Here is a 22,134-nt window from a genome sequence, read left to right as displayed (position 1 = left end):
ATTCAGGTGTAAAAAAACTCTTTAGTACTAGCTAATTAAAGTTATGTTGCCAGAATTGCTTACTAACAAGCTATATAAACTATAAATATATGTATACTACATTCAATATTTTTAATTTTAATGGGATTGTCATAGTTCAATAACATTGATAAAGATGTTTTAAAGTTGTATATGGTCCAAAGTTCTCCTAGTTGCAATTGTTGGATCTTTTTTGAAGCTTAACTTCTTCATGGCATACGTGGTAGAATAGTTTGTATATATCCATGGCGAAGCCGGGAATTACGCTAAGGGCATTCAAGATTTACTATACATGTATAAAAAATAATTTTTGATTTATATACTCAGTATAATTTTTCGATGTTCAACTGACCACCATTTATTGTATGTGTCTACGCCACTGTGTATAATATTGATAAATGTTTGGATGACGACCAACTTATGCTATCTATCTGCATAGCAAGAGCTTTGTTCTAACATATATTCATTCCCCATGATTTTATTGTGATAGACATGAGTTGACCTGAGTTTCGATTGATGTCAAGCATCTTAAAGTATGACATTACTTTCTTGACTATAATGTAGAGCTACGTTGGATTAATGTATGCAGCATGTTGAAACATGTTCTCATTTATGTTTAAGTTCCCTCTGTTTTGTTCAAATGACCAGAAGTCAGAATGGCGATGACAGATAGCTGTAAGAGACTTGCAGTTGGAGGGGACAAACTCGATAGGCTTACGGATCTTCCTATTAATGTTATACACCAGATTCAGGATCATATGTCCATTGAGGATGCCTCAAAAATGAGTGTTTTGTCTAGAGCATGGAGATATGTTTGGGCTTCAAACCCGAAACTCGTGTTTGGTGCACGGTTTTGCACAAAGAGAACACCATCAGACACAATAGAAATCATTAGTACAATTCTGTTCCAACACCATGGAGCCATTAAGACCTTCTTCCTGGATATATCGATAATACCTTCTTCTCAGCACTCAGTTGTCGATCGATGGATGCTATTTTTGTCAAGGAATGGTCTCGTGAATCTCACTCTTCAGAATCAAAACAATGTCAATGCTCCTTATAAATTGCCTTCATATGTGTATGGTGTGGGACTAGAACGTTTGGGCCTGTTGAACTGCATTTTCAGGCCGCCATGCAGTTTTAGGGGTTTCCACATGCTCAAATGGATTCACCTTATGCGAGTTGCCTTTGAATTAGACGTTGCACATTCTTCCCTTTGGATGCCAAACCTTAAGATTCTGTGTTTTGTGTATTGCAGTGGTCTTCATTTCTTCAATATACATGCCCCAGAACTTTCAATATTATTTTTGCATAGCTGTGGTACCCTTAAATTGAGTTCTTTCATGGAATGTGGGATGCTGAGAACACTTGGATTTACATCCCAAGAAGAAGTATCACAAAACAGACAAGATAAAGCGATGAATTTGACCGATTTTCTCAGCTGTTGGCATAATGTTAGTCATCTTATTTTGGGCAGATACTTCCTCAAGGTTAGTTGCAAAAATTGATTTTATCTGCACAGCTCAGAATAATGCACATATATGTACTGTTTAACCTTATTCTTTTGTGTTTTTTTGCTGTCTAGGTTTTGGCTTCTGATACTAGAGCAGAGAGTCTTCCCACGCGCCTCACCAATTTGAGATCTCTCTATTTTGCTCATTATAATTTTGATGATGAAGATCAAATATTTGCCCTTCTAAGGATTCTTAGAAGTTGTCCCAATTTGAAGATACTTCAATTTCTTGTAAGTAGCTAAATTCATGAGTTTTTAATCATTTTATGAGTAAAGAGCTGAAAACATTACTTCACTTTTAAACTACTTTTAGTCCAGCCAGGGGAACATAGGTGATATGGAAGTTGATGTAAATTATTTTGAAGAACCAGACTGCGCGGAACCAGGACTCAATAATCTTCAAACATTGCGTATAAGCAGATTCTATGGTTCAAGAACTGAATTGCGCTTTGTAAGGTTCATACTTGGCTTTGCCCCTTTACTCCGTAAGGCCATCCTTTTGGTAGATTCAAGTATTAATGAAAGCCAATCCTTGAAGATCTCAAAGGAGTTGTTGCGGTTCCCTCGGGCATCTCCTAAATCGGAAATTGTATTCGAACCATGGTCAAAGAAAGAAACTATTCTAGTGCTACGTTGTTGAGATGGCCGGAACTCCTTTCTCAACTCTTCATCATCGTCTTGATTCTTGCCTTCTGGTTGTTTTATTTACTATCGTAGAGGATATTGTATTTTGTATCTTTTGCATATTCACCTTGGATAATTATGCTTTTCGTTCCTTAACTATCCAGAAAGATTTTGGTTCATCTGGTTTCCTACTAACATCATCATCAATTAATTGAGTATGCTCCTTTGCTCATGATTTTTATGCTAAGAGAGGTAATTCATGTGATACATTTACTCCTTATAGACTTTCTCCTTATAAAGTTTTATTACATCAGACGAGTTCTAATAATTGTCACTACTTTGACCTTTCAGTTTGATGGATAGCAGAAATTGGTAAAAGAAGAAAACAAATATTCTGAAAAAGTTAAATCCTGCACAAGAAATAAAAGATCGTGCAGAAAAGTGCGTGGCATATTACTGTAAAAAATACTACTTACTAATCAGGGAGTATAACATTTGCATTGACGTATTGGCCAAGGTCTTGGGGCGGGCAAGACATGCTTGGCAAAGGTTTGACAAGGCAGTGTGGGAAAGTTGGGGCGACATGGCATGGCATGCGCGCCAGAGCCAGTGGTACTGGCACTTTGGGTTGTCGTAATGTCAAATGCGGGCTAAGCTATAGCCAAGCAGTGCAGAATGATAGTAACGAATTTCAATAGCTAAAACAAGGCTATGTGAAGCAAAATACAAGCAATGGCACAGGTGAAATAAGGGTTGACATGGACAAGGCAGAAACTCGGCCAAGGCGTTTGGGGGTGATAGTGGCGTTGCGTGTGCCGAAAAATCATGGACGGCAGGTTACGGGCAAGGCATTGGTGCGGAGCAATATCAAAGGGCCAAGGATGCCAGCCTTGGGCGTACAACAAATGACCAAGTCAAAGATCACATGCAGTGCACATGCCAAAGTAATTGGCGGTTACCTTTTTGTAACTACTTGTACCCATGACTACTTTATGCTTGTATCCACTACCATTTCGTGTAGATCATGGCCTATATAGTTGAGGATGCCAATAACAAGATAGGAACAGATTTAGCATTAGCCCGCTAAGTGGAAAAAGTTGTAGGCAAAAAGTGTCAATGTGCTATCAAGTGCCAAAGGCTGCCTGCGTGCTTTAAATATGTGACTTTCAACTTAGTGAGATGTGTATGGGGAATTTCGTGTGAAATTCAAGAGGGAAACAAGAGTGAAGCGTGAGAGTTTCTAAGTGTTTAAAAAAGGACTAAGGCTAAGCATTGGGCATGTCTTAGTATTGGCTAAGAACGACTTGTGTTCTTTGTCAAAGTGGGGCTCTGATCGACTTGAGATCATAGTCAAGTAAGGGTTTCGTTTGTAAGTTTTCGAATTAATACAACGGTTGAAATTTTCCCGTATTTGATTGTGTTCTTGATATATTCACTGCCTAAAATAATTCTAAGTACAAACTAGCTGAAAATTTGGCTAAGTATTGGGAAGGCTGAGTCAAGTGCGTAACAACTTTGTTAGCAGAAGGGGAATTTATGTTTGCAAAGTATAACGAAGACTATGATATGCATTTAAACACTTGTACCGAGTGTTTACACATAACTAAACAATCCAAGACACATCAAAATGTGTTTAAGAATAAAAAATCATTGTATAATGTATTTCAGCCAACTATAATATACTTATAAGATATAATGTTTTAGATTTATTGTCTTGATTTAAACACCCTTTTTGGTATGTAATAATTCTTTCTTTTTAAAATATCATTTTAAACAAACTCAGTTTATCAAAGCAATAATTATTTGAAATCAAAACAGTATTGAAGAAGAAAGTAAAAAGTCCTATAAGTATTTGCGCATCATTTTGATGAATAGAAGTCAAAACACTCAACAAAAAGACCAAAAAAAGGGAGGTGGGAGCCTATGATCTTACCAAAAATATGAATATGTAAATTTATATTTTGGTTTCACAATTTTGGTTTTCTTCGTAATACAAATAAGTTATATTCAATTTGTGTTACAAGTAAATATTCTTTAGGTGATCCTGCAAAAAGTGTGAAGAACTATATTCTTTAAGCTAATTAATTTTGTATATAACTTAAACTCTATTCATAGTAATTTTCTCGAGTAATCAGTGAACATGCCAAAATACTTTCTAAAAGTCGATACTTTGGACAGTAAACGAAGAATAAGTAAAGGGTTGAGAAAATAATAATAATAAAACTGAACTCAACAGTTGAATAATTATTAAAAAGAAAAATTCAAGTTCTTCATTTATTTCTATCTATGTTTCTCCTCATAGAATTACAATCTCTAAAAGACGTGACAACGCGCAGAGAAAACTATTTGGATGGAGACTTTATAGACTTTCTCCTTATAAAGTTTTATTACATCAGACGAGTTCTAATAATTGTCACTACTTTGACCTTTCAATTTGATGGATAGCAGAAATTGGTAAAAGAAGAAAACGAATATTCTGAAAAAGTTAAATCCTGCACAAGAAATAAAAGATTGTGCAGGAAAGCGCGTGGCATATTACTGTAAAAAATACACTTACTTTTCATGGAGTATAACATTTGCATTTGCGTATTGGCCAAGGTCTTGGGGCAAGCAAGACATGCTTGGCAAAGGTTTGACAAGGCAGTGTGGGAAAGTTGGAGCGGCATGGCATGGCATGGCATGCGCGGCAGAGCAAGTGGTACTAGCACTTTGGGTTGTGGCAGTGTCAAGTGCGGGCTAAGCTATAGCAAAGCAGTGCAGAATGATAGCAAAGGATTTTAATAGCTAAGACAAGGCTATGTGAAGCAAAATACAAGAAATGGCACGGGTGAAACAAGGGTTGACATGGACAAGGCAGAAACTCGGCCAAGGCGTGTGGTGGCGATAATGGCGTTGCGTGTGCCGAAAAATAATGGATGGCAGGTTGCAAGCAAGGCATTGGTGCGAAGCAATGTCAAAGGGCCAAGGATGCCATCCTTGGGCGTGCAACAAATGACCAAGTCAAAGATCACATGCAGTCCACATGCCAAAGTAGTTGGCGGTTACCTTTTTGTAACTACTTGTACCCATTACTGTTTTATGCTTGTATCCACTATCATTTCATGTAGATCATGGCCTATATAGTTAAGGATGTCAACTACAAGAGCCCGCCAAGTGGCAAAAGCTGTAAGCAACAAGTGTCAATGTGTTGTCAAGTGTCAAAGGCTGCCTGCATGCTATAAATAGGTGCCTTTCAACTTAGTGAGATATGTGTGAGGAATTTCGTGTGAAATTCAAGGGGGAAACAAGAGTGAAATGCGAGAGTTTCTAAGTATTTCAAAAGGTACTGAGGCTAGGTATTGGGCAGATCTTAGTATTGGCTAAAGAACGACTTGTCTTCTTTTTCAAAGTGGGGCTCTGATCTACTTGAGATTAGTCAAGTAAGGGTTTCCTTTCTATGTTTTCGAATTAATACAAAGGTTGGAATTTTCCCTTATTTGATTGTGTTCTCGTTATATTTGCTGCCTGAAATAATTCTAAGTACAAACATGTTGAAAATTGGCTAAGTGTTGGGAAGGCTCTATGAATTGCGTAACTTGACTGCCATGCGGGAGTGACGCTGACTAAAAATGCCCCTTGACACATTCTGTGGTGGAAGGGGTTTAACGGTTGGAGGGTATTTTTCACAACTTTATTTAACAGTAGGGGGATTTATGTTTGCAAAGTATAACGAAGGCTATGATATGTATTTAAAAACTTGCGCCGAGTGTTTACACATAACTAAACAATCCAAGACTCATCAAAATGTGTTTAAGAATAAAAAAATCATAATAAAATATATTTCAGGCAACTATAATATACTTATAAGATATAATATGTTAGATTTATTGGCTTGATTTAAACCTCCTTCTTGGTATGTAATAATTCTTACTTCTTAAAATGTCATTTTAAACAAACTCAGTTTATCAAACAATAATTATTTGAAACCAAAACTGTAATGATGAATAAAGTAAAGAGTCCTATAAATATTTGCGCATCATTTTGATGAATAGAAGTCAAAACACCCCACAAAAAGATCAAAAAAAGGGAGGTGGGAGCCTATGATCTTACCAAAAATATGAATATGTAAATTTATATTTTGGTTTCACAATTTTGGTTTTCTTAGTAATACTAATAAGTTATATTCAATTTGTGTTACCAGTAAATATTCTTTAGGTGATCCTGCAAAAAGTGTGAAGAATTATATTCTTTACGCTAATTAATTATGTATATAACTTAAACCCTACTCATATTAATTTTTTCGAGTGATCAGTGAATTTGCCAAAATACTTTTTAAAAGCCGATATTTTGGATAGTAAACGAAGAATAAGTAAAGGGTTGAGAAATTAATAATAATAAAATTGAACTCAACAGTTGAATATTTATTAAAAAGAAAAGTTCAAGTCCTTCATTTAATTTTATTTGTTTTTCTCCTCATAGAATTACAATCTCTAAAAGACGTGACGACGCGCACAGAAAACTATTTGGATGGAGACTTTCTAGACTTTCTCCTTATAAAGTTTTATTACATCAAATGAGTTCTAATAATTGTCACTACTTTGGCCTTTCAGTTTGATGGACAACTGAAATTGGTAAAAGAAGAAAACAAATATTCTGAAAAAGTTAAATCACGCACAACAAACAAAAGATCGTGTAGAAAAGCACGTGGCATATTACTGTAAAAAGTACTACTTACTAATCATGGAGTATAACATTTGCATTGGCGTATTGGCTAAGGTCCTAGGGAAGGCAAGACATGCTTGGCAAAGGTTTGACAAGGCAGTGTGGGAAAGTTGGGGCGGCATGGCAGGGCATGCGCGCCAGAGCTAGTGGTACTGACACTTTGGGTTGTGGCAATGTCAAGTGCGGGCTAAGCTATAACAAAGCAATGTAGAATGATAGCAAAGAATTTTAACAGCTAAGACAAGGTCGTGTGAAGCAAAATACAAGCAATGACACAGGTGAAACAAGGGTTGACATGGACAAGGCAGAAACTCGTCCAAGGCGTATGGGGGCGATAGTGGCGTTGCGTGTGCCGAAAAATCATGGATGGAAGGTTGCAAGCAAGGCATTGGTGCGGAGCAATGTCAAAGGGCCAAGGATGCAAGCCTTGGGTGTGCAACAAATGACCAAGTCAAATATCACATACTGTCCACATGCCAAAGTAATTGGTGGTTACCTTTTTGTAACTACTTGTACCCATGACTGCTTTATGCTTGTATCCACTATCATTTCGTTTAGATCATGGCCTATATAGTTGAGGATGTCAACTACAAGATACGAATAATTTTAGCATTAGCCCACCAAGTGGCAAAAGTTGTAGGCAACAAGTGTCAATGTGTTGTCACGTGCCAAAGGCTGCCTGCGTGCTATAAATAGGTGCCTTTCAACTTAGTGAGATGTGTGTGGGGAATTTCGTGTGAAATTCAAGAGGGAAACATGAGTGAAACATGAGAGTTTCTAAGTGTTTCAAAAGGGACTAAGACTAGGCATTGGGCAGGTCTTAGTATTGGCTAAAGAACAACTTGTGTTCTTTGTCAAAGTGGAGCTCTAATCGACTTGAGATCATAGTCAAGTAAGGGTTTCTTTTGTAAGTTTTCGAATTAATACAAATGTTAGGATTTTTCCGTATTTGATTGTGTTCTCGTTATATTTGCTACCTAAAATAATTCTAAGTAGAAACTTGTTGAATTTTTTTGGCTAAGTGTTGGGAAGGTTGTGTCAAGTGCGTAACTTGACTGCCATGCAGGAGTGTGTTTGACCTGACTGAAAACGCCCCCGTGACACATTCTGTGGTGGAAGTGGTTTAACGGTTGGACGGTATTTTTAACAACTTTATCAACAGTAGGGGAATTTATGTTTGCAAAGTATAACGAAGGCTATAATATGTATTTAAACACTTGTGCCGAGTGTTTACACATAACTAAACAATCCAAGACTCATCAAAATGTGTTTAAGAATAAAAAAATCATAGTAAAATATATTTCAGCCAATTATAATATACTTATAAAATATAATGTTTTAGATTTATTGGCTTGATTTAAACACCTCTTTTGGTGTGTGATAATTCTTACTTTTTGAAATATCATTTTAAACAAACTCAATTTATTAAAACAATAATTATTTGAAACCAAAACAGTAGTGAAGAAGAAAGTAAAAAGTCCTATAAATATTTGCGCATCATTTTGATGAATAGAAGTCAAAACACCCCACAAAAAGACCAAAAAACGGGAGGTGGGAGCCTATGATCTTACCAAAATATGAATATGTAGATTTATATTTTGGTTTCACAATTTTGGTTTTCTTAGTAATACTAATAAGTTATAGTCAATTTATGTTACGAGTAAATATTTTTTAGGTGATCCTGTAAAAAGTGTGAAGAATTATATTCTTTTCGCTAATTAATTATGTATATAACTTAAACTCTATTCATATAATTTTCTCGAGTGATCAGTGAATATGCCAAAAAACTTTGTAACAGCCGATACTTTGGACAGTAAACGAAGAATAAGTAAAGGGTTAAGAAAATAATAATAATAAAATTGAACTCAATAGTTGAATAATTATTAAAAAGAAAAGTTAAGTACTTCATTTATTTTTATCTATTTTTCTTCCTCATAGAATTACAATCTCTAAAAGATGTGACGACGCACACAGAAAATTATTGGATGGAGACTTTCTAGACGTTAACTAATAACATCTTGTCACATAGATTAATATGTTATCAGGAATTAAAATCTCATCATTGGCACCCGTCATCAAAAAGAATTCACATGTTTGTCCAATTAAAAAAAATGATCTAATCAGATAAATAAAAGTGGTGTAATCTCGTAACAATTAGACGAGTTGATCACATAGTTAAATAAAAATGATCTTCAGGTATACTTCGCTGATTTCGTAGTTATAAAGTAAATAATAGAAGAGCTAGTAGTAACTGGTAAGTTAAACAAATAAGTAATAAGTCTACAATTTTAGAAATATTTTGCTGTTTGTTGCCTTTTTTATGACCTACCACTTCAAAAAAGTACTATATACTAGTAGATTTATACTATTAACATGCGAACATTGGATAAATACAGGATAAGAATCCTATGTTTCTGACAAGATTGGAGGCTGGATTTCAGTCTTAAAACAAACCAAAAACGGAAAAAAAAATCAAAATTATTGTTGAGTTGACGAAAGAAACGGTGCATGTGGATTAAAGACAACTAACATGCTGTTGTGGGGTTCCATTGTTAATACTCTTGAAAAAAAAAGATATTTAATGTTAATTTTCTTGCATTTTTTGTATTTGTTCTTCTTAATTTTTTGATGAAATTCATGCATCTCGTGTTAATTATGACCAGGAATGTGTGCTTATATAAGTTTTATTTTGTACAAGGAATTCTGTAAAAATGCAGCCTCTCTAACAAGAAGAAAAAGTTGTCTACATTCGCCTTTCCACGAACAAGTCTTTTATCATCTAGTAAAAGAGAGTGAGTAAACAAAGAGGATTTTTTTTTCTTTTAAACAAAGAGGATTTACCAATCTTTTGCCATTTTTTTTTTTGGCTCTCCCTTGCCCTACTTTGGGCACGACTAACTTTAATTCACGCCGGATAGTTTCACTTTATGAAGTAAAATATTCCTTACTAAAAGCAACTCCATAATCAGTGCTTGAACTTGCGATCTTTAGTCAAAATGGATGAGTACTTACTACTCTACCATAACCTTTGATGTTTCCCCGTCTTTATTTGATTTCATCTTTAGGAACATGCACATAAAGTTTACAATCCAAAAACTCTCAAGTAATCATAAGAAATATCTTTGGCAAACCAAACCTTATTTGGAACATCATTATCCAAGGCAATAATAAGAGACAAATTAATAATATAAGCAACAACATTAAGTGTTTTCGCCCAAAAAGTACTTGGAAATTTAATCTCTGAAAGCAAGTATCTAACTCTCTCTACTCGAGTTATGTTCATCCTCTCTACCAAATCATTCAATTGAGGTGTTTTGAGTGAAGTTTTTTGGTGACGAATTCTTTGTTCTCTGCAATATTTATCAAACGGACCACAATATTCAGCACCTCATTAAGAGTAAAATAAATATTTTAAAGTTAGTTGGTACTACTAAAAATAGAAGAGTGTCACATAAATTTGGATGGAGAGTAAGGAATTTTAAAATTTATGATCGAAAATAAGTCATAGCATTTGTAAACACAAAAAACTAATACTTTTTTATAATTAATACTAACAATTTAATTTTTAAAATGCTTATACTACCCTTATAAGATGATGTGTAGCCATACAAATATTTATATCTTATTTTATATCATAAGTTATAATTATTTTTATTTCTTTCTTAATTTCGTGCCCAGGCAAACACCATAAGATAATTTGGGACGGAGGAAATAACACGTTATTTAACATTTTTTAGGTTATTTAAGTAAAGTTATTACAAGCAATTAGTAAGTATCTTGTAAGTGGTATGATTGTGCATACATTTTACATTAGTAGTACTGTACATATAACTTAAGAGCTCTATAAAGTAATTCAAATTCAACTAAACACACATATATAATAGTTAATGAACTTCATAAAATAATGATTTGCAATAATAATTAAAATAACATATCAGTATTTGACATTGTTTTTTTTTAAAGTATAAAAATTGGTATAGCCTACACGAACAATGCAACTTATTGTTCATTTATCTAGAGGAGGACAAGAACTTTAGAAAAGAAAATACTACACAAGTTATGCATTATTTGTTTCTTTTTATTGTAGTGTATTTTCTATATATAAATAAAAATATGTATTTATAATGACCGCGAAGAGTGAAAATTTTCGCGCCTTTTTCGTAAAACTCAAGTCAAGAAATTTTAATTGAAAGTAAACATAAACCCTTAATTTATTTTCCACATATTTACTCTTTCACGGCCCCATATTCCCATTTCGCCGTTGGTTTCCCTTTTATTCGGTAAAAAAAGCAAAAAAACTACCACTACAAGCATAGAATCCCCAATTCTTGTTGTTATCAATGGATTGAATTTGGAGAATTCTTGTTGCATTTGCTGGCCTTTTTCTGTTTCTTCTCAAACGGTAAGAATGTTTTTTTAAAAAATTTATTTTCCTTGTACTGTGTAACATTATAGTGTTAAATCTTTCTAGGTTTATCCTATTTTCCCTTATTTGCTTCATCAAAGGCACCAAAAAGGATGTCTTTCTATATAAAAAAAAATGTTCCTTCATTATTTGACATAAAGGTGTAGGTGATATAATTTTCCAAGAATTTATGTATTCCCTGAAAAATATTTTATTTAAATGGAGTAATGTGGTCAATGAAGATCTGTAAGACTGATCCAACTTGTTTGGATCCGAAGCCTAGTTGCCGTTGTTGTTTAAGTACAAAAATAGGTGACATATGTTAATTGTACAAGGCATGATAGAGTAGAGGTGGACCCATAATTTGAGTAGGACGTGTGCACTAATATCTTTATATATGCCAATTAGTAGTGACAAAGTTCAACGTGCAATTTCTTGCAAACTTAACGATTATGATAACTTATCATCAAAATACAAACTCCTAGTCGCTGTTGTCAAAGTTGACATATGTTGCTGCTTTGTCAAAAGTGATCGTTGGAAGGAAGGAGAAGAGTTCATATTTTTCAACTAGTGGAGAGAGGGGCTACACGTTGGCCCTTTTTGTTTTAAGGGAGAGGCTTGAAAACGAATAAAAAAAATAAGTTGACTTCTAAGTATCAAACTAAAATTGAATTCTAAAAAGTAAACCAATTGATTATGAAGTATAAATTATGGCTGGAATCAATAAAGTGAAACAAAAACATTAAAGATGCAGCTGGCAATTTTCGTCCGAGGTCTCCAAACTCATAGAGAGAGTTTAGCCATACACTCAACCAAAGCTACAAGGTCTCCATATATTTTTTTTAGGGAGCCCAAATAAATTATTTAAGGGGTCCTATCTGTATAGACCGATATATATATATATATATATATATATATATATATATATATATATATGTTTTTATTGTTGTATTCTTGTATTTTTGGTGTTATCCTTACTTCTGCCCTTGTGATAGAGTACTGATCATAGGGTCTTTATGATTTTTTTATTTATCTTAAAGATTAACAATGTTGTGGAAATGTTGGCTAAAGCAAGAGAAGTTGAGATGCTTGTAAATGAAATTGACTTTTGCCTATAAGTAACTCAGAAGTGAATTAGGTCATATTTCCCCTTTTGGTGGAAGAAGAAAATGATTTCAACAATCCAAGGTAAGCAAATGCTATTGTTTGAGATACCAGACACATCCAAAATGCGTGATTGCTAGCATCTGCAAAATATGCTCTAATTTTGATAGGACCAAACCTATTGTTGTATGTGAAAGTAGACAAAACAAAAGAAAGAAAAATAAAAAAGAGATGAAAATATGATGTAAGCGCTTACATCGACATTCTTGTGATGTAAGCGCTTACATCGACATTCTTGTGATGTAAGCGCTTACCTCGACATTTTTATGATGTAAGCGCTTACCTCGGCAGAGTATTCAAATGCCTATAAATAAGGGTTTACATTTTCATTTGTAGATCATCACAAAACTTCTTCTTTCTCTCTTCAATTAATAAAGAGTTATTCTTTGTGTGGCCGTTGAGTAGGCAAAAATTGTCGAACCATGTAAATCTTGTCTTGTCTTGTCTTGTGCAATTTATTGCTTTTCTCTCTTAAATATTCTTTTCTTTCTATTAGCTTGATACGCTTCCCAACAACTGGCATCAGAGCATAGACAGTGTAATTCTGGTAGAAAAGTACAGTATTGGTGCAGGTACTATTCACAAGAATAGTGCGGCATTATTGATCATCGTTACTATTCACAAGAACTATTCACATAAATTGTTTTTGTGAAAAATGACATCGGAAGAAGGGAAGGTTAAGATTGACAAGTTCAATGACAAAGATTTTGGATTCTGGAAAATGCAAATAGAGGACTATTTGTACCAGAAAAAATTACACTTACCTCTGACCGAGGTGAAACCGGAGACTATGTCCAAAACGGATTGGGATCTATTAGATCGCCAAGCTCTTGGTGTGATTTGTTTGACGCTAACACGAAATGTGGCGTTTAACATCATTAACGAGAAGACCATTACAGGCCTGATGAAGGCGTTATCAAATATGTATGAGAAATCATCTACTTCAAATAAAGTCTATTTGATGCGTCGATTGTTCAACTTAAAAATGACAGAAGGTGGATCAGTCACGGAACATATCAATGAGTTTAATACAATATTAACTCAGTTGAGTTCTGTTAATATAACAATTGATGATGAAATCAGGGCGTTGATTCTACTATCATCTCTACCGGAGAGTTGGTCTGCAACAGTAACTGCAGTTAGCAGTTCATCAGGAAGTACCAAACTCAAATTGAATGATATTAGAGACTTGGTTCTAAACGAATATATTCGTCGAAGAGAATCAAGTGATTCCCCAGGATCTACTTTTAGTACCGATAGCAGAGGGAGAATTAACCAAAGAGGACAGAGTTATGGTCGTGGCAGATCAAAGTCAAGGAGAAGAGGATAATCCAAAAATCGCAAGGACATTACTTGTTGGAATTGCGATAAAAAGGGTCACTACAGTAGTCAATGTAGAGAACCAAAGAAGAAGAAGGAAGAAAATTCAGCAAATGTAATTGCTGAACAAGTCGGTGATGCACTAATTTGTTGTGCAGACAGTCCAGTCGAATCTTGGATTTTGGACTCAGGTGCATCCTTTCACTCTACATCATGCAAAGAATTATTGCATAATTATATTGCTGGAAAATTTGGGAAAGTTTATCTAGCAGACGGCGAACCTCTCGACATTGCCGGAAAAGGTGAAGTTCATATAAAGACTTCACAAGGCACGCTATGGAAATTGCAAAATGTACGACATGTTCCTGGCCTCAAGAAAAATCTGATATCTATGGGTCAGATTGACGATAAAGGATATACAACAACATTCGGCAACGGATCGTGGAAGATAACCAAAGGGAATTTGGTTATGGCACGAGGCTTCAAAAGGGGAACACTGTATGCAACTGCAATAGAAAGAGATACTATAGCAACAGTTGATCATGGTCGTGATACAACATTGTGGCACCGGAGGCTCGGACATATGAGTGAGAAGGGAATGAAGTTTTTGGCATCCAAAGAAAAGTTGCCAAACCTAAAACATGTTGAATTAGGTCTGTGCGAAGATTGCATTTACGGGAAACAAAAGAGAGTTAGTTTCTCAAAGGTGGGAAGGATGCCAAAGAAAGAGAAGCTGGAACTAGTGCATACAGATGTGTGGGGACTAGCTCCTGTAACTTCTCTAGGAGGCTCACGCTATTATGTCACCTTCATTGATGACTCCACAAGAAAGGTATGGGTTTATTTTCTGAAAAAATAAATCTGATGTGTTTATTACCTTTAAAAGATGGAAAGCTGAAGCTGAAAATCAGACAACTCTAAAGTTAAAATATCTTAAGTCTGACAATGGTGGAGAGTATGATAGCCAAGAGTTCAAAGCATTTTGCTTGGAGAATGGGATCAGAATGATCAAGACAGTTCCTGGAATACCGGAACAAAATGGTGTTGCTGAGAGGATGAACAGAACCCTGAATGAACGAGCCAAAAGTATGAGAATACATTCTGGATTGCCGAAGTATTTTTGGGCTGAGGCTGTTAACACGACAACTTACCTCATAAATAGGGGACCCTCTGTACCGCTGAATTTTGAAATTCCCGAAGAGGTATGGACAGGAAAGAAGGTAACTCTCTCACATCTGAAATTTTTTGGTTGTGTTGCTTATGTGCATGTAAACTCTAATTATAGAGATAAGCTTGATCCTAAAGCAAAGAAATGTTTCTTTATTGGCTATGGTGATGATAATTTTGGTTATCGGTTTTGGGATGATCAGAATAGAAAGATTCTAAGACACAGGAATGTCACATTTAATGAAAATGTGATGTACAAGGACAAGCTTGAAGTAGAACCAACCAGCACCAGCAAACAGACAATGTCTGAAACAGTTGAGTTAGAAGAAATCTCAGAAAATGAAATGGCTAGAGGGATTACAACTGATTCTGAAATTGAAGATGAAGAACCAAAAGCCGAATTTGAAGAAGAACTAGAAGCCGAACCCGGATCAGAACCGGAACCAAAGATAGAATCAAATGCAGAACCAAGTCTGGAATCAGGACCTGAATCAAATTCGGTTTCTGTTTCTCATGAACCTACATTGAGGAGATCTAAAAGAGTCACTAATGCTCCAGATAGGTTAACTCTCTCTCTCTTCACTATTTACTTCTTACTGATGCTGGAGAACCAGATCATTTTGTTGAAGCAATGTAGGTGATAGACTCTGATAAGTGGAAGCTAGCCATGAAAGAAGAGATGAATTCTCTTCAAAAGAATAAAACATGGATACTTACGGAGTTACCAAAAGGAAAGAAGGCATTGCAGAACAAGTGGGTGTACAGAGTCAAGGAAGAGCATGATGGTAAGAAGAGATACAAAGCACGATTAGTAGTAAAAGGCTTTCAGCAGAAGGAAGGAATTGACTACACCGAGATCTTCTCTCTTGTAGTCAAATTAACTACTATCAGGTTGGTGCTACCAACAGTAGCTGCAGAAAATTTGCATTTGGAGCAGCTAGATGTTAAAACTGCTTTCTTGCATGGTGACCTTGAAGAAGACATCTACATGAAGCAACCTGAAGGTTTTCAAGTTTTTGGTAAAGAAAACCTTGTGTGTAAGTTGAAGAAGAGTTTGTATGGTTTGAAATAAGCTCCCCGACAATGGAACAAGAAATTTGATGGATTCATGCATAAAAATGGTTTCATACGATGTGAGATGGACCATTGTTGTTATATAAAAAATCTTGATGAATCCTATATTATTTTATTGTTGTACGTTGATGATATGCTGGTTGCAGGATCTAGCATAAATGAGATCAATTTGGTGAAACAACAACTGGCAGGGGAGTTTGAAATTAAAGACTTAGGACCAGCTAAGCAAATGCTTGGGATGAGGATTAGCAGAAACAGGTCGGAAGGAACCTTAAAATTGTCTCAAGAAAAGTACATACAGAAGGTACTAAGCAGGTTCAGTCTTCATGATGCAAAGACCAGAAGCACTCCACTCGGAAGCTATCTAAATCTGTCAAAGGACCAATCACTTAAGACAGACGAAGAAAGGAAATACATATCCAAAGTTCCGTATGCTTCAGCAGTAGGAAGTTTGATGTATGCTATGGTTTGCACTAGACCTGACATAGCCCATGCTGTTGGAGTTGTCAGTAGATACATGTCAGATCCAGGAAAGGAGCATTGGGAAGGTGTAAAATGGATATTGCGATATCTCAAAGGCACCTCAGGTATGACACTTTGTTTTAAAAAGAGCAATATTATCTTACAAGGTTTTGCTGATGCAAATTTAGGCGGCGATCTGGATAGTCGAAAAAGTACCAAGGGCTACGTGTTCACCTTGGGTGGTACTGCTGTTAGTTGGATGTCCAAACTTTAGAAAAGTGTTGCTCTATCTACCACTGAAGCAGAGTACATGGCAATCTCAGAAGCTGGAAAAGAGATGATTTGGCTCAAGAATTTTCTTAAAGAGCTAGGTAAAGAGCAGGACAATTGTGAGCTTTTCAGCGATGGTCAGAGTGCAATTCATCTTGCCAAGAATCCAGTGTTTCATGCAAGATCGAAGCATATCCAGTTGAGGTATCATCATATCCGAGAGTTGATAAATGAAGGAACTTTTTCCCTACAGAAGATACCAGGATCAAAGAACCCGTCAGACATGTTGACCAAAGTTGTCGGTGTTGACAAACTGAGGCTGTGCACTGCCTCAGTTGGCCTTCAAGACTGATAGCGTGAAGGCGCCACCAGAGAATAGCAAATCTTTTTATTATTTTCTTCTTGATGTAACATAGGTTTGAGGAGGAGATTGATAGGACCAAACCTATTGTTGTATGTGAAAGTAGACAAAACAAAAGAAAGAAAAATCAAAAAGAGATGAAAATATGATGTAAGCGCTTACATCGACATTCTTGTGATGTAAGCGCTTACATCGGCATTCTTATGATGTAAGCACTTACATCGGCATTCTTATGATGTAAGCGCTTATCTCGGCAGGGTATTCAAATGCCTATAAATAGGGGTCTACATTTTCATTTGTAGATCATCCCAAAATTTCTTCTTTCTCTCTTCAATTAATAAAGAGCTATTCTTTGTATGGCCGTGGAGTAGACAAAAATTGTCGAACCACGTAAATCTTGTCTTTGTCTTGTCTTGTGCAATTTATTGCTTTTCTCTCTTAAATATTTTTTTCTTTCTATTAGCTTGATACGCTTCCCAACATTTGGCTTGTTCAGGTTCGTACTGCGTATTAGTATTATAGGTGATGATCGTTTGAGCTACAGCTTTAGGCTGCAAGTAAATTTTAAATTCAAGTCTTATTCAGTCTAGAATAGCATATCATATTTGCTAGTTGTTTGCCATGCCTGTATCTATCAGGTCTGTTCGAGTTTGAAAACTGATTCATTGTTTTGTTCCTAGACTGACAATGGAGGAGAGCCACATAGACAAAAGACTTGTTGTTACTGCAGCGGTGGATGTCATCTCTGGAAATGCTGACCTTTTATCTGAGATTCTACTCCGTTTGCCTGCAAGATCTCTCATCAAGTTCAGTCTAGTATGCAAACTTTGGTTCTCAATCATTAGCAGTATGCAATTTAGGGTTAGTCATTGTCGTACTCTTGCGTTTTCTAGTGCTCCAACCCCATCTGGGATCTACTTTTACAATTGCCTAACCAATCTCCAAAAAGTTGAATCCCTTCCACTCACAGATAATGTAACTAGCCTAACTCCTCTTCAATTCCTTGAAGTGGCTGCAAATAGGAGATGGGATCAAGGTTACACAGTCTTGCAATGGCTTGTTGATGTGTGTGATCTCCACCAAAAGTGAAGTATCTGAACTCAAACTTGGTATCGTTTACAATCCTGCAAAGAATGAGTATCATAAATTGCCGACCCCTATGTCATGTATTATGAAGTGGTTTATGGATATAGTTTGATATTTGATCCTTCAGAACCATCCTATTACAAAGCTTTGTGTATTAAGCATTTGGGTACTACTTTTAAGGGTCACTTTTTTGGCACTTCAGATTATGAAGTGAGTGTGTATGTGCCAGGTAATAAGTCATGGAGATCTTGTTGTCGTTTCTCTCCACCTTATGGTATGCGCTTTGATAGTGGAGTCTTTTGGAATGGTGGAATTCACTGGATTGGTGAATACTCCTCCGTTTACTTTGATGCTAAATCAGAGGAAGTCGTTGTGAAAAATATGCCACCAAGACCTCAGGGATATTGTAGCGAAAAGATTAGGTATTTTGGGGAATGGGGTGGCCATTTGCATCTTATTCAGGTTCAAAGCCTATATGCTAAGAAATTTAATGTGCTTGAGTTAGACAAAGATACCTGGAAGTGGTCAGTAAAGTATCGTGTTCATCTTGCTCGGTTAATTTCAGCATTTCCTGAGATAGTTAAGCAGACATCATATGGCGCACAATATGCATTTTCCATTTTGTCTGTGATTCGAGGAGAGAGTGAAGAAGATTCAGTCCTTCTGCTAACTATTCCCGGAAAGGTGGTCGCCTACAACTTAGTGCTTAAAACTGCTAAAGTAGTCCGCGAGTTGCCTGGTGAAATAGGTGATACTTTACGTTTTAATCATGTTTGTGCTTATCAGTATGCTGAAAGTTTGATTCCGGTTAAAGATTGGACTATTCATCCAAAATAGTGCTCGTAACAGCAGCTTTCGAGGACTTATCTTTCCTCTTTTGAGTTTCTTCTGGAAAAGGTTATCTCTTCGGCACTTCATGTGAAGACTTCTTCAAAGATGCTTGAAAACCTTAATATCAGCTCTTAGCTTTCAATTTTTTTACTATCATGTTATCATTTCAGTAATAGAATTAGATTTTCATCTTCCTACTTCAGTAATGTCACAATATATTTTGTGGGCAACTATCTGCTACTCTTTGGTTGTTTGGTAGTTACGAGTGGGTGGAATTTGAATCCACAAGCTGAACATAACAGCAAGCAGTGGCATATAGTCTGGTTTATCATTCCACTGCCTTGTTCGCTGCATCTCTAAGTTTTAATTTTCTTTTATAAACATAAATTTCCTTAAACTAGTAACAAGGTACTGCAAAAAGTGCCATACTGTAACTACATTTTGTCAACTTACATCTCTAGTTTCATATTTGAAGGGAGCCTTTGAGCAACGGTAAAATTGTCTCTGTGTTGACTTATAGGTCACGGGTCTCGAACCTGGTTAGAATGAAGAATAGTTTGTGCACTAGGCTAACCTACATCTCTAGTCTCATAGAATCCAAAAAATCAAAAACAAGATCCAGAAAAAGCTGGCTGCTTCTTCTGATTGGCTCCCAAGTTATGTTAACAGCGGAGGAGTGAGAAATTTCTACTAAGGGTATTAATAAAAAAATACTAGATGGTTACACTTGGAATTTGAACTTGTGTGTCACGACCCAAAACCCAGACCTGATCGTGATGACGTCTTTTGTGAATACAAGGCCAGCCGACACAACACCCTTTTTAACCCTTTAATCATTAAGAGTCATTTTTAAGCCTTTAATTACACAAATATTTCATAATATAAGTCTGAATGAACAGTGCGAAAATGACATACAAGCCTGACATTGGAGTGTCACTAGTCATGAGCATTTATTACAACTGTCTAACCGCATCAAGACCAATATGGTCGGGAAAAAGTCACAATTTATATATAAGAAAGAATAAAGAGGGAGAAAACAGAGCCGCGATCGCCAGGCAACTATCTTGCTAACTCCGATGAAACTGCCACCAAGCTCAGAAATACCTGAATCTGCACACAAGGTGCATGGAGTAATATGAGTACTCCAACCCAGTAAGTAATAAAAGTAAATAAAGTCTGAGCAGTAAGAAATCACATATACCACATCATGGCACCACAGAGGATACCGCATGTCTCCAAAGACAGGATACAAATCAAATCACTTCGTTAAACTTTCATCCTCAGAAATATCCTTTGAAAAATATCTTTCTAACCTTCCCCATAGAGGTTTAATGAAATATATATATATATATATATATATATATATATATATATATATATATATATATATATATATATATATAGTGAAAGTGATAAAAATCATAATCGGCCCCATAGAGGTTTCTTACTCGAATGATTTCTAAAAATAACTTCATCTTTTTTCGCCGATTTTTCAAACTTATTTAGAAATTGAAATTTAATTTATATTATGTAAATATGACTTCTTGAACATCTTAAGTGCATTTGTAAGGACATTTTGTATTGTATATCATGTGAATTTTGTTGTTAAGAGTGAGATGGAAAATATGTGGGCACGAGGTGCCATATGTGCTGAAAGTTCGAAAGTTGAGATTATGATATGAGAAATCGAGGATTGAAATGATCGGGATGATGTATTAAACATGATGTGATTGATTGAGTTGACATTGTTTTCTTTAATTGGATACATTCTTACTTGTCTCCATCTTTATTACGTCAGTTTTGAATTGCTTGGTTTATTTGGTTTTCGTTCGTTGCTATTCGTGTTCTCCCTTATTGTTTATACTGTTTGTACTTGGATTTTCTCTCCGCAGTTGATATTGCTTCGTTATCTTTATCTTGATGTTTTATTATCATATCTTGTTCATTTCATTTGACCAGTAGGTGTCTTGACTCTTCCTCGTCACTACCCCACCGAGGTTAATCTTGATACTTACTGGGCACCACTGTGGTGTGCTCATACTACACTTCTGTATATTTTTGTGTACAGATCCAGGTGGATTGATAGTAGTTGTGCGGGTTATCGCGGTGGAGACTAAAGGTAAACCTGCTACAACGTTCGCAGGTCTCGAAGTCACCTTCATTTGTATTTACTTCTATTTGCTCCGTTGTTTCGGGGCAGTGATGTATTATTTTGTGAAATTACTCTTAGATAGGCTTGTGACTTGTACCACCGGTTTTGGAAATTTTGATTTATTCAGAGTTGGTTACTTTAAAGTTAGTAAGCATCAATGTTATTTCAGTTTATGTTAGGCTTACATAGTTTAGAGACTAGGTGCTATCATGACTCATTCGGAAGGATTTTTGGATCGTGATAAGTTGGTATCAGAGCTCCAGGTTCATGGCTGCTATGAGTCACAAGCAGGTTTAGTAGAGTCTTGCGGATCGGTACAGAGACGTCTGTACTTATCTTCGAGAGGCTACAAAACTGTTAGGAAATTCCTTTTTGTTTCATTCCTTATCGTGCGATATTGATTCAGCTCGAAGTATATAACTTATGTTCCTTTACATCCACTCGTGTATAATATTATGCTCTTAGCGTTCGCCATACGTCGGTGGTTCGTGATGCTACCAACGGACTACGAAGGAGTCAGGGATGCTCAGACATTGTCTCAACATGTTGTTCAAACTGAAGACCTAGAGGTATTGAGAGACAATTCTGTTGTTCGTATGGAGGCACAACGGTTTCCGACATCTGGTTGATGAGTGCGAGCTGGGAAGGTTTAATTGGTTGACTAGTCGTCATAGTTTTTGGCAAAGCCACGAGGTGGGTATTGATTGGGAGTAGTTGGCGGTATTGGAGTACTGTGTGATTTGTGTTGTACGAGCTGTGAAGAGTAGTTTTGTGGATTATCAAACGTTGTTTCCCATGGCTTTGTGCCAAGTGGAGGAGTCCAATAGCGGCATTCAAATTGCAGAGTCAGACTTATATCAGTTTGGGCTGGAGGCATGTATATATGTAATATTGGTGAATTCCCGGATTTTGCATTTGTCCAAGGATCGAGATTTTGCATGAGATGATATTGGAGCTTGCAATATTTCTACGCCAATAATGGATCT

At 35.9% G+C, this 22,134-nt stretch overlaps 1 protein-coding gene and 1 pseudogene across 1 annotated transcript; both read left to right on the top strand.

Annotated features, from left to right (window-relative positions):
- Positions 1-588: 588 nt before the first annotated feature.
- LOC107812604 (F-box/FBD/LRR-repeat protein At1g13570-like) lies at positions 589-2,317 on the top strand. The gene is made up of 2 exons (XM_075225942.1): positions 589-1,508; positions 1,604-2,317. Exons 1-2 carry the CDS (start codon positions 675-677, stop codon positions 1,772-1,774), a joined length of 1,005 nt encoding a protein of 334 aa, XP_075082043.1. The 5' UTR covers positions 589-674; the 3' UTR covers positions 1,775-2,317.
- A 9,929-nt stretch (positions 2,318-12,246) lies between these two features.
- LOC107787965 (F-box protein At5g07610-like) lies at positions 12,247-19,226 on the top strand (annotated as a pseudogene).
- Positions 19,227-22,134: the final 2,908 nt, after the last annotated feature.

The sequence above is a fragment of the Nicotiana tabacum genome, chromosome 11, assembly GCF_000715075.1.
Source record: "Nicotiana tabacum cultivar K326 chromosome 11, ASM71507v2, whole genome shotgun sequence".
In the NCBI taxonomy this organism is placed as follows: Eukaryota; Viridiplantae; Streptophyta; class Magnoliopsida; order Solanales; family Solanaceae; genus Nicotiana; species Nicotiana tabacum.
Note: the sequence above shows the minus strand (reverse complement) of the source record. Positions and strands in the feature narration are given on the sequence as shown.